This window comes from Nycticebus coucang, chromosome 8, assembly GCF_027406575.1.
Source record: "Nycticebus coucang isolate mNycCou1 chromosome 8, mNycCou1.pri, whole genome shotgun sequence".
Lineage (NCBI taxonomy): Eukaryota > Metazoa > Chordata > Mammalia > Primates > Lorisidae > Nycticebus > Nycticebus coucang.
Window position 1 is genome coordinate 9,757,712 of NC_069787.1, and position 12,196 is coordinate 9,769,907.

Below are 12,196 nucleotides of genomic sequence, written 5' to 3' on the forward strand. Positions count from 1 at the left end.
ATCCTATCTTTAAGGCAGACATCATTTAAAAATCTATTTTATGTTCAAACTAATAAAGCTGGCCGGGCACGGTGGCTCATGCCGTAATCCTAGCAGTTGGGAGGCCAAGGAGGGTGGATTGCGTGAACTCATGAGTTGGAGACTAGCCTGAGCCAGAGCAAGACCTCATCCCTAAAAATTGCAAGCATTGTGGTGGGTGCCTGTATTCCCAGCTACTTGGGAGCCTGAGGCAAGAGAGTTTGAGCCCAAGAGTTTGAGGTTGCTGTGAGCTGTGATGCCATAGCACTCTACTGAGGGTGACAAAGTGAGACGCTGTCTCAAAAACAAAAACAGTAAAGCTCAAAAAGATTAGTGATGTGCCCAAGGTTACAAAGCAAAGGTTACATGCTCAGGATGTTACTGACTATGCCATGCCAAGATCCCAGGAAGAGTGGTTTGGACCTATGGTGGAGGCATGGAGTCCATGACAGTTCCTGAGCAGGAGAATAGCACAGCAAACAAAAGGGGGAGACTTGGAGGAAGAGGTATGGGTTCTTGTCTAGGCAGACAAGGTCTTTCCCTAGGCACTTGCCCGTGGCCCCTGGCCCCAGCTGCACAGATACTCACTGGACCACTTGGTAGTAGCGCTGCAGGAAGAGGGACCAGCCCTCAGGGCTAAGGTACAGCGGGGCCTCCAGGTCCTTGTCGATGTCCATGTGGGCCAAGTTGCTAAGGTGCTCCTCACAAGCACACAGAGCTTCATCCACAAATTCTGGGGACACTGACACTAGCTTTTTTTCTTGTTTTGTGGGCTGCTTGTTTCCTGCAGAGATAGGGAAGGGCCTGCTACTGTTCCACATCAAGGCAGGTCACTTGACATATGCCACAGCCCCCACTATCTTTTTTTTTTTTTTGTAGAGACAGAGTCTCGCTTTATCACCCTGGGTAGAGTGCCGTGGCCTCACACAGCTCACAGCAACCTCCAACTCCTGGGCTTAGGCGATTCTCTTGCCTCAGCCTCCCGGGTAGCTGAGACTATAGGCGCCCGCCACAACGCCCGGCTATTTTTTTGTTGCAGTTTGGCTGGGGCTGGGTTTGAACCCCCCACCCTCGGTATATGGGGCTGGCGCCCTACCCATTGAGCCATAGGCGCCGCCCAACCCCCACTGTCTTTAGGCCTGTCACTTAACCCTAAGGACAACTGAAGCCTGGCACTAAACCAGATAGATTCCCAACTTCCCTGGGATTTGTCACTTACCTGAAGCTTTGCTCTAAATATACCTGTAAGTCTAGTTCTTGCCCTTGTTTCTCACTGTCCCAGGACCTGTCACTCACTTGAGACGACAACCTAAACGTCCCAGCACCTGTAGCCCTAGCACAAACCTGCAGCCTCTCGGCTCCTTAGGGACCTCTAACACACCTGAGGCCCTGCCTAAAATGCACCTGGGAGCCTTGACCTAGGTGAACCCAGTTATACATGAATTCCCCTTCCCCAAATCTGACCTGGCTTCTTAAGTCCGTACACAGTTAGTCCTTAAGTTAGTACACAATCCTAACCTACAGTTCTCACCCACTGAAGCACTAACCCACCACTGGCAAGGCCTGGACACACACCTCAAAGTGACAAACCAGGAACTGACCCCTTGAAGGTCGTGATGCACACCCACAGCCCCGACTCACCTCTAAACATCTGTAATGCACTGAATATCCTGTACAGAGGCCCTCACCCCTGCAGCCTGACCTATCCTGTGGGAGCTTACCCATGGGGTCTTTTGCCACTCCCGAGTCCCCTACACCCCTGATCCTGGCAGACAAAACCAACTTGAGACAGCATTAGGGAGGTCAGCCCTGGAAGAAATGGGGATCTTCCTTTTCTTTCAAAGCTGCCCCTCACTTCACTGAATTCCTTGCTTATGGTTCCTTGAATTGTAGGACTAGGGGTGTGGAGATAGGAGCTAAATCTAGAGAGAAAAAGGGCAAGCAATGGGTCAGGCTGGTGTGCAGTGACAGTGAGGTTCCCTTTGTGTCCCCCTCCACTCCCAGCTGCTCCTTCAGTCTCCTCAAGCCATGTGTAAACTGCCTGGTTTCGCTGTTTCCTCTCCGCAGAGACCTGATGGTCATGGACAGAGATGGACTGTGTCTTCTTAGTCTGTCCTCTCTAAGGTGCTCAGCCTTATGTCAGGCCCATGGGAGGGTGAATGAGGCAGCAGATTGATTAACAAATGGATAGGAAGACAGATGTGTAAGTGGTGGGGTCAGAAGAATGGACAGGTAGTTAGGGTGGAGGACAGATGAGGAGTAATAGGAGGATGGAAGAGTTTGTAGATAGAGGGGTAGATGGATTTGTGGAAAGACAGGTAGGAAGGTGGGAGTGGACAATGAATAGGGAGTGTGGAGCTGATGCTGGGTAGATGAACGAGATCAACAATGGGTGAATGGGTAGGCAGAGCAGATGGATGGGGAGATGGGTGGGTAAATGTATGGACAGGTTGGTGGGGAGGGTGATGGATGGGCAGATGGGTGTGGGTAATACATAGATGTGCGAGTGAACATGTAGGTGGGCAGGATGATAAATGGGTGGGGATAGAGGTAACCACAGTACTTACCCAAGGCCTCTTCCTTTTCTGCCTTGATAGAGCATGACTTCCACTCAGACTTCACCACCAGCTTGAGAACGTTGCGGGCAGCTGTCAGCCAGAAGTCCTCTGCTCCCGGGGCAGGGGATACCCTGCTCAGCCCCTAGGCTTAAGGCCTGTTCTGGTTCCGGAACCTGATCATGACTTGCCCCATTTTGGATCCGGAACCTGACTCTACCTTTTCTGATACTAGAACTTAGTCTAGAAATCTGACCTAACCTGGCTCATATTTTGCCTGGACCTGTTATCTAATTTCTTCCTTTTCCTTCCTTCCTTCCCTTTCATTTTTTATTTTATTTAATTATTATTATTATTATTTTTTGAGACAGAGCCTCAAGCTATCACCCTGGGTAGAGTGCCGTGTCACAGCTCACAGCAACCTCTAACTCCTGGGCTCAAGCAATTCTCTTGCCTCCACCTCCCAAGTAGCTGGGACTATAGGCACCCACCACAACGCCAGGCTTATTTTTGGTTGCAGCCGTCATTGTTGTCTGGAGGGCCCGGGCTAGAATCGAACCCGCCAGCTCAGGTATATGTGACTGGCGCCTTAGCTGCTTGAGCCACAGGCGCCGAGCCTTCTTTCGTTCTTTCTTTCTTTTTTTTTGAGATAGAGTCTCACTATGTCACCCTCAGTAGAGTGCCGTGGTGTCAAAGCTCACCGCAACCTCAAACTCTTGGGTTTAAGTGATTCTTTTGCCTCAGGCTCCCAAGTAGCTGGGACTACAGGCACCTGCCACAATGCCTGGCTATTTTTTGTTGCAGTTGTCATTGTTGCTTAGCTGGCCGGGGCTGGGTTCGAACCCACCACTCTCAGTGCATGTGGCCGGCATCATAATCACTGTACTACAGGCACCGAGCCTGTCTAATTTATTTCTTTTGTTCCTGATCCATTTTGGATACTTATTCTAGACTGAGAACCAGACCTTGGCCCCAAACCTATTTTAGACTTGGAATGTAATTTAAATTTAGCATTTAATCTGGATTCAAATCCTGAATTTAGAACATAGTCTGGAGGTGGAGCTGATTTTGCCTTAGTAACCCAAAGCCTACAGCCTTTTAGGAAACCTGATCCAACCAATAGAACTTGACATAGACCTGGAACCTATTCTGGATCCCAAACTCAACTGACCTACTTTTAGAACCTGCTCTAGAATATAAGCTAAGCTACCTTAGCTTTTCTGAATGTCAGGGTCAACCAAGCTCAAAGGCTCATTCAGGGAGGGCTAGTTAGGGAAAAATGACTCGGGAGAGACCAAGCATCTGCTGGGGAAAGGAGGGCATGAGAAGGGACCTGTTGCTGTCCAGTATGAGCCAAAGCCTTAGCCCTGGTTCTCCAGCCTGAGGGCCCCAGGCATGGGACTGGGGGTCTCCTTACCTATGAAGGCTTTTTTGTCATCCTCAGCCCCCAGGCGGTAACAGCGTGGGAAGAAGGAGTCAGCATCCGCCTCATCAAACCACGGCAAATTCCGGAGATTGAGACATAGACCCACCTATGGAGTTAGCTGCTGAAGGGGCAGGGTGGGACTTGCCCAGAGAGCTCCAAGGACTGCCCCACACTCAACGCACATCCAGACAGCTCAAAAGACTTGCCTCTGCCCCACTGACTTCCTCACATTTATCTCCGTGTTTGCCTGGGTGCCTGCTATGCTGAGAATGTCCCATATCCCTCCTGTCTGCCCTTTCACATTCTTATTTTTATGTATGTATGTATATGTTTTGAGACAGAGTCTCACTCTAGGTAGTGTGCCATGGTGTCATAGCTCACAGCAACCTCAGACTCTTGAGCTTGAGTGGTACTCCCTCCTCCGCCTCCCAAGTAGTGGAGACTATAGGCACCCAACATGATGCCAAGGTAGTTTTTCTACTTTTAGTATAGATGGGGACTTGCTCTTGCTCAGACTGGTCTCAAACTCCTGAGTTTTGAGCAGGTGCTTAAGCAATGCACCTGTCTTGGTCTCCCAGGGTGCTAGGATCACAGGTGTGAGCTTTCACATTCTTAAAGAGCTGCCTCTTCTAGGAATCCTTCCCAGCCCACACCATAATCTAATGGAAGGTCATAATTATAAAGCCTTTCATCTGGAGGGCAAGACATGATTGCAAGAGGGACTTTACCTAACAATTGCAACCTGGTTTATTGTACCCTCAATGAATCCCCAACAATAAAAAAAAAAAAAAAGCCTTTCATCTGGGAGGCCGAGGTGGGTGGATTTGCCTGAGCTCACAGTTTCGAGATCAGCCTGAGCAAGAGCGAGACCTCGACTCTAAAAATAGCCAGGCACTGTGGTGGGCACCGATAGTCCCAGCTACTTGGGAGGCTGAGGCAAGAGAATCGTTTGAGCCCAAGAGTTTGAGGTTGCTGTGAGCTGTGATGGCACAGCACTCTATTGAGGGGCAACAAAGTGAGACTTTGTCTCAAAAAACAAAACAAAATAAAACTCTTTCTCCTTGCCACAAACCAAGAAGATAAGTCTTAACTGGTATCCTCATTTAAATGAGGAAACTGAGATTTGAGAGGTGAAGTCATTTGCTCAGAAACCCAGGTAAGAAAGAATAGATCCATCAGCCAGATATCCTCTGCTTAGGAGCTGAGGGCCCTTTTGCTAGCTGTCATTGGATTTGGTGTTTGTTCTGCCTCCAGATCCCATTTGAATCTTGAAGCCCATGTCTAGACATTAGGCCCCCATGCAGGGGCTGGATTTGAACCCAGGCCTGTCAGACTCCCAAGTCTCAATTATATGCCTCCCATTCTCCTGGGAATTCCCTCTTCCTGACAAGGATATTGGGGAGCAGGGTTATCAGCCCCAAAGGCTAGGAAAATGGAAGCTTCCCTGCCCACCCTTCTGGGGATCCCACCTTTGTGGTAAAGGAGCCAGCTCGGGCATAGTGATTTATCATCTGATCCTTGGAGAGGAAGCGACAGTCCAGCACATCCCGCCGAGTGGTCCAAATGAAGTAGGGGGTCTCGTTCCGAACCATGCGGGACTGGGGAGACAGAGAGACTATTGTGGGCAGGACTGTCTGAGGAGCTCCTCCCTACTCTGCTGAGCAGCATAGGTGAACAGGAAGGAGAAGATGCTTCCAAGGAGGCCTCTAGGCCACAAGCTATCTTTGTGTAAAGCAAGAAAAGACATCTCTTCCTCCAGGGCACATGGCTTGGTGAGCAGGGAACAGACCAGCCTTTCAGCATCACTTTGGCTGGGTGTCCCTAAGCAGTGATGAAACTGCACAACTGAATGCCACACCTTGTTCTGGCCTGTGGCTATCAGTGACTTATCCAGTGGCAAGACAATGACTCCAAGCTGATGGGCACATAGCATGTGACAAAGGCTCTCTCATGGACCCTACCTCTCTCTAGCTTTCTCACAACTCTGGGAGGTAGGCTTTTTTTTTCTTTTTGAGAGATTCTGTCTCACTTGGTCACCCTTGGTAGAGTGCTGAAGCTTCACAGCTCACAGCAACCTCAAACTCTTAGGTTCAAGTGATTCTCTTGCCTCAGCCTCCCAGGTAGCTGGGAACTACAGGTGCCCACCACAACACCTGGCTGTTTTTGGAGATGAGGTCTTGCTCTTGCTCAGGCTGGTCTTGAACCTGTGAGCTCAGGCAATCCACATGCATTGGCCTCCCAAGTGCTGGGATTATAGGCATGAGCCACCATGCCCTGCCCATAAAAAAAATTTTTTTTTTGAGCTGTGATGCTACAGCACTCTACCAAGGGCGATAAAGTGAGACTATGTCTCTAAAAAAGAAAAAAAAAAAAGGAGTTTCACTATGCCACTCTCGGTAGAGTGCTGTGGCAACACAGCTCACAGCAATCTTCAACTCTTGGGCTTAAGCAATTCTCTTCCCTCAGCCTCCCAAGTAGCTAGGACTACAGGCATCCACCACAATGCCTGGCTATTTTTTGGTCGTAGTTGTCATTGTTGTTTAGCTGGCCTGGCTGGGTTTGAACCCGCTACCCTTGGTGCATGTGGCCAGAGCTGTAACCACTGTGCTATGGGTGCCGATCCAAGAATTATTACTAACTAACAGCATCATATGTCTGGCTGAAAAGATCTAAGTACTTTCCATGCCAACTCACTTTATTCTCACCATGATGCCATGAAGCAGGGGCCACTGTTACCCCCACTTCATAGTTAAGGAAACAGAGGCAGAATAATTGTCTTGCCCAAGGGCTCACATGGTTGAGTCATGTGAAACTGCCAATAGTCAACCTTTTCTGACATAAAGAAATGACAATTTCATATAGTTCAACTTAGTAAGTGGTAGTGCCAAGATTCGAACCCAGGTCTTCAACACAGCATACATGTACTCTATACCATCATATCAGCTTTTTTTTTTTTTTTTTGAGACAGAGCCTCAAGCTATTGGCTTGGGTAGAGTGCTGTGGCATCACCGCTCACAGCAACCTCCCAACTCCTGGGCTCAAGGGATTCTCCTGCCTCCACCTCCCAAGTAGCTGGGACTACAGGCACCCGCCACAACACCTGGCTATTTTTTGGTTGCAGCCATCATTGTTGTTTGATGGGCCCAGGCTGGATTTGAACCTGCCAGCTTAGGAGTATGTGGCTGGCACCTTAGCTGCTTGAGGCCAGCTTAGGAGTATGTGGCTGGCGCCTTAGCTGCTTGAGCCACAGGTGCCGAGCCCATACCAGCTTCTTTCAGAGCTGTTTAAGCCCTTTCTTCCATCCTTCACTTGCCCAGGGCAGAGGAAGGAGGTGAATACGGAGTTAATTGGAAGGGGGGATTGCCATGCATGGACACTGGTCTGAATTCTGATACAACCTAGCAGAGTGCTGTGGGCCTATCTAACCTTTAGAGAAGCAATCAGTTTTTACTATAGAGAAACTGAGGCCCAAAGAAGGAAAGGACTTGTCTGAGGTCACGCAGCTGGAAGCCAGTGCTCTCCTTCTGAGTAAACAGTCCCTGCCACCCCCCTGGGCCCTCACCATTAGAGCATGTGTCCCATCTAGGTCATCAAATTCCAGTAAATCATCGAAGTTGAAAAGCTCTGGTGGCCGGAACTCCTCATCCTCATCTTCATCCTCTGTGGTTGCAGAGCCCAATCCTGATGAGGCCCCATCCCTGCCTGGTAGGTCCCTCAACCCTAGGACAATGGGAACTAAAGGAAAGGGACTCAGGAGAGGGAGCTTTCTGCCAGAGAGGGAACTGCTCACCATCCTCAGTGGTGTCACTATCACCCATCGCTGAGCTATCCAGATCCTTCTGGGATGGCAGCAGACTGGTGCCTGAGTGAGGGACCATCTTCTTCTCCACCCAACCCCTCCGGCGCAAGAGACCCCGTATCACTGGGTAACGGCCTTGGATCGTAAAAATCTTCTTCTGCTGTAAGGTGAGAAATGGATATTTATTCAATGAGTATTGCCTAGGTGACAGACAAAGGGGTGAAAGGGTGAACCAGATGGTTATGGTCTCTGCCATCAGCAAATTTTAAAATACCAGTAAGAGAAACAGGTTATAAGCAAGTAGAAAAATAAATATGCGTAGTAATAATGATAGTCCTAATAGCTAATATTTATTGAGGACCTGCTGTGCTAAGCACTTACATTACTAACAAAATATGCAATTTTATTAGATACTGTTATCTCTGTTCTACTGGTGGTGAAACAGGCATAGAGAGGTTGAGTAGCTTTCCAAGGCCACACAGTAAAAGAGCAGGGATTTAAATCCAGGCAGGTCAGCTCTAGAAACTACATACTTGATGGGGACCCAGAGAAACTACTTAGAAATACATAGTCAGGGAAGGTTGAAATGTGCCATGAATGTACAGAGGTGGGCAAACGATGGTTCAGAAAGAGGGAGAAGCATGTGTAAATGCCTTGAGGCTAGACAAAGGTCAGAAGGAACTGAAGGGAGGCCAGAGTGAGTGGAGTGTGGAAAGCGAGAGGGAGAGCTCCAAGGAAGCAGGCAATGGCTAGAAATATGGAGGGCCTTGGAATGAACTCGGACTTTATACTAGGAGTGGTGTGAAGCAATAAAATCTAAGTGAAGGAATGACATAGAGGTATTCTAAGTTTGGTTTGCTGCTGTACCGAGAATAGATGGAACAAGGATGGAGGCAGAAGAGCTAGAAGGCTATTGAGGTTTGCACAGGAGAGAAATCACAATAGCTAGAACGAGGGTGGTTACAATGAAGCTGGGGAGAAGGTAGTAGAATTGAGATCCATTTTGGAGGTAAAGATGGTGACTGGTTTTGCTGCTGGGATTAGACATGTGGTTGAAGAACAGAAAGATCAGATTTCTGTTGTGAGCAATTGAGAGATGGGGAAGACCAGGGAGGAGGACAGGTTTGGGTAGGAAAATCAGAGCATGGTTTGAGACATGAATTTGAAATGCTTGTTAAGTTCTGTGGGTGGAGAGGTCAAGTAGGGGGCCACATCTACAGGGTGTAGTTAGAGGTTGGGCAGCACACTGACTGGACTCAAGACTAAGGAGACAGGCAAAAGAGATGGGTGTGAGGAGGGACCCAGAGAATCAGTATCGTCCAAGGAACCTTCAAAGGCAACTGAAAAGCAGCAGCCAGGAAGGGAGAAAAGAAAAGAAAAGGAGTGTGTAGCCAGACGGCCAAAGGGGAAGGGACCGTGGAGCAGCAGTGTACACAGGATGCCCAACCAAGAACAGGTCAGAAAAGGACTTGGTTGCCTAGAGGTTACCAGTGACCTTGACTAGGGTGGCTTCCCATGGGAGTAGGGGAGGGCCCGGAACCAGAACTGAGGGAGCAGAGGAGTGAATCTCGGGTAACGCAGATTAGTGGATAGACAATTCCGCCAAGAAGTTTGGCTTTAAAGGGGGAGTGAAAAATGGTGAAGTAGTTGAAGATGGGGTCAGAGGTCAACATCTGTGTTTTTTAAGCATGAAATAGTGTGGGAAATGGGGAAATAGGGGGCAAGCCCCGCAGCCCACAGGGCCCTTTCTATCCCAGTCTCCACTCCCCCTCCGACCTTGACAGCTCTCTCCACGTGGATTTTGGCGTTTCGGAGCCGGCCCATGTGGTGAGACGCCTTGGAGAATCCCGGCCAGAAGACAAGGGAACCTGCAGACGCGGAGTAGGGACGGGGGAGGCTGCGGCTTAGCCCAGGGTCTTTTCAGGCCCTGACACCCACGTCTCTTCACCCTTCATCAGGATGCCTGCCCCCGGCTGCTTTTCTCCCGACCCCCATTCCATCCATCCCAAAGTCTTCTTGTTCTCGCAGCCACCACGGGTCAGGACAGGCGGGCCGCTCCGGGCCTCACCGTCTTGCGGAGAGGGATCGTCCAGGGCCAGTGTGCGCGCGGGGACGACGGGGTAAGGATCCGTGGCGCCCTGCGCATGGGTGCCGTGGGCCAGAGTCTCCAAGGTGCCGCTTAGGCGGCGCGCAGTGACTGGACTGTGGGCCGGGCTCTTGCCGGCTGCAGCTGCACGATCCTCGTCCGGCCGGGGGGACGCGGGCTCGGGCCATGCCAGCGTCCCAGGAGGCCCGTACTCAGAGCCGCGGTCCCAGGGCCACAGGGCCGGGGAACTGGCGCATGGCTCCGGTGGCTGCGGCTTCTGCGGCCAGCTGCAGCCCTGACCGTCCTCCGGACGGTACCAGGCGACAGAGCCCTGCCGCGCAGGACCCAGCTCTCTTGCGCTCAGGGGCAGCGCTGCGCCAGGGCCCTGCATGCACCCCTCGCCGCACGCCCTCCCAGCGCCGCCTCTCCCGGCGGGCCCTGCCCAGGCTCCAGCTGGGCCCGGCCTTCCGAGGCCCCGCCCTCTGTTTGCTGTTGCCTTGGAAACCATTCCCTGGACACAATCAGACCCCAAGCGGCGGGTTCGGGAGCTGCGGTGGAACTCAGGAGCAGACCAGCGAGGGCTTTCTCTGGACTGGAGGCCTCACCTGTCCCAGAACCTGAATGAGCGGGGCACTAACGGCGGAAGCGAACACTGGGCATTATCACTAATGTCGCGCTTCTTCATCCCGCATTTTCTGTGTGCCAACAGCCGTAGGGATTGAGTCATTCCACAGTACTTAACAGCCACTGACAAGTAATCCCTGACTTCAGGAAGCTTACAGCCCAGTGTGGGGAAATAAAAAGAAAGTAGCAAAGGAATAAAATAGATGCAGGTGTAAGGTCAGTGAATGAGCAATGAATTGAAACCAGGAAGAGGGCACTTTTTTTTTAAGAGACTCTGGCTCAGTTTCAAGGCTTGGAGTGCAGTTGGGATCACAGTTCACCACAGCCTCAAACCCTGAGGCCAAGACACTTAAGTATCCTTTCTGGAGGCAGAGGCCAAGTCACGAGGGAGATTCAAATAGGGCTCCAAGATGCTAGATAATTGCCTCAAAGTACATGGCAGAGGTAGCCCTGGCTCTACAGCCTCACTGGAAGCCCAGCTATCACTCTGAAAGGTTACCTTTTGGTCATGAAATACCAAATGGGGCACTTTGAGAGGCAAAGCCCAACACTGCCCATTCAGGCAGAGTCCAGGCAAGAGTACTGTGTCTCCCACTTACCTGTCCAGCTGACCCCAACTACTGAGACCATCCTTCCTCACTCCCTTTTTTCTTTTGTAGAGACAGAGTCTCACTTTATGGCCCTCGGTAGAGTGCCATGGCCTCACACAGCTCACAGCAACCTCCAACTCCTGGGCTTAAGTGATTCTCTTGCCTCAGCCTCCCGAGTAGCTGGGACTACAGGTGCCCGCCACAACGCCCGGCTATTTTTTGGTTGCAGTTTGGCCGGGGCCGGGTTTGAACCCGCCACCCTCGGTATATGGGGCCGGCGCCCTACCAACTGAGCCACAGGCGCCGCCCCCCACTCCCTTTTTGATGGTGACTGAGTTTCCTAAAAAGCATGCCCCCAAGGGAGGACCCACTGATTGGCAACCACCCAGTGTAATCTCATGGGCCTACAATTCTGGTTTTAGGGAGTTTGGACCCTGGGAGATAATGACAAACGAGGGTTGTGGCTGGCTCACCCAGGCAATGCTGTCTTGTGAAGACTGTTGAGTGACTTGTTGCCATACCCTAGTAATCACCCAGCTTCACCATGAGCACCTTGAACATTCACTGCAAAGCCAGAACATAACCATGTGCCGCAAAGGGACACCTAATTCAGCAAGGCAGGAGAGGGAGGTCAGAGATGTCACAAAGGGGATAATAGCTGTTCAGTTGCCTCCACCTCCTCCCCTCCCTTTAACATTACCTTGTCCTCCCCTTCAAAGTAGACTCCACTGGCCATCTGGAGGAATCCCTTTTTTTTTGCAGTTTTTGGCTGGAGTTGGGTTTGAACCCGCCACCTCCGGCATATGGGGCCAGCACCCTACTCCTTTGAGCCACAGGTGCCGCCCTGGAGGAATCCCTTTTGAAAGCTCAGCTCAAAGGCCAACATTTTTTGAAGATCTCCCCTAACACTCTCTCCTATAAATATACCCCCCTCTAGGGTTCCAGACTTGTAAAACTAAATATCAAACACTTCAGGTGAGCAAGGTGGCTCCTACCTGTAATCCTAACACTATGGTAGGCGGAGGAGGGGAGACCACTTGAATCTAGGAGTTTGAGGTTGCTGTGATCTGAGGCAACAGCACTAGCAAGTGCAAAAGG

The 12,196-nt window shown here is 50.7% G+C and overlaps 1 protein-coding gene across 17 annotated transcripts in view; it reads right to left on the reverse strand.

Annotated features, from left to right (window-relative positions):
- TTLL3 (tubulin tyrosine ligase like 3) overlaps window positions 1-10,300 on the reverse strand; it is a 31,889-nt gene extending 21,589 nt beyond the window's left edge. For 14 of the 17 annotated variants that reach the window (XR_008381557.1, XM_053598730.1, XM_053598737.1 and 11 more), the window contains exons 1-8: window positions 9,867-10,300; window positions 9,575-9,666; window positions 7,790-7,958; window positions 7,562-7,659; window positions 5,469-5,597; window positions 3,991-4,105; window positions 2,586-2,684; window positions 607-802 (exon numbers count right to left, since the gene is read on the reverse strand). Coding sequence is in view for 16 of the 17 variants with exons in the window: in XM_053598730.1 (XP_053454705.1) it covers window positions 607-802; window positions 2,586-2,684; window positions 3,991-4,105; window positions 5,469-5,597; window positions 7,562-7,659; window positions 7,790-7,958; window positions 9,575-9,666; window positions 9,867-10,275 (1,307 nt within the window). In the remaining variant the exon portion in view is untranslated. Of the gene's footprint in view, window positions 1-606; window positions 803-2,585; window positions 2,685-3,990; window positions 4,106-5,468; window positions 5,598-7,561; window positions 7,660-7,789; window positions 7,959-9,574; window positions 9,667-9,866 lie in introns of those variants that run through there. The other 3 variants (XM_053598729.1, XM_053598743.1, XM_053598741.1) reach the window with 3 other exon arrangements.
- Between the last annotated feature and the right edge of the window lie 1,896 nt (window positions 10,301-12,196).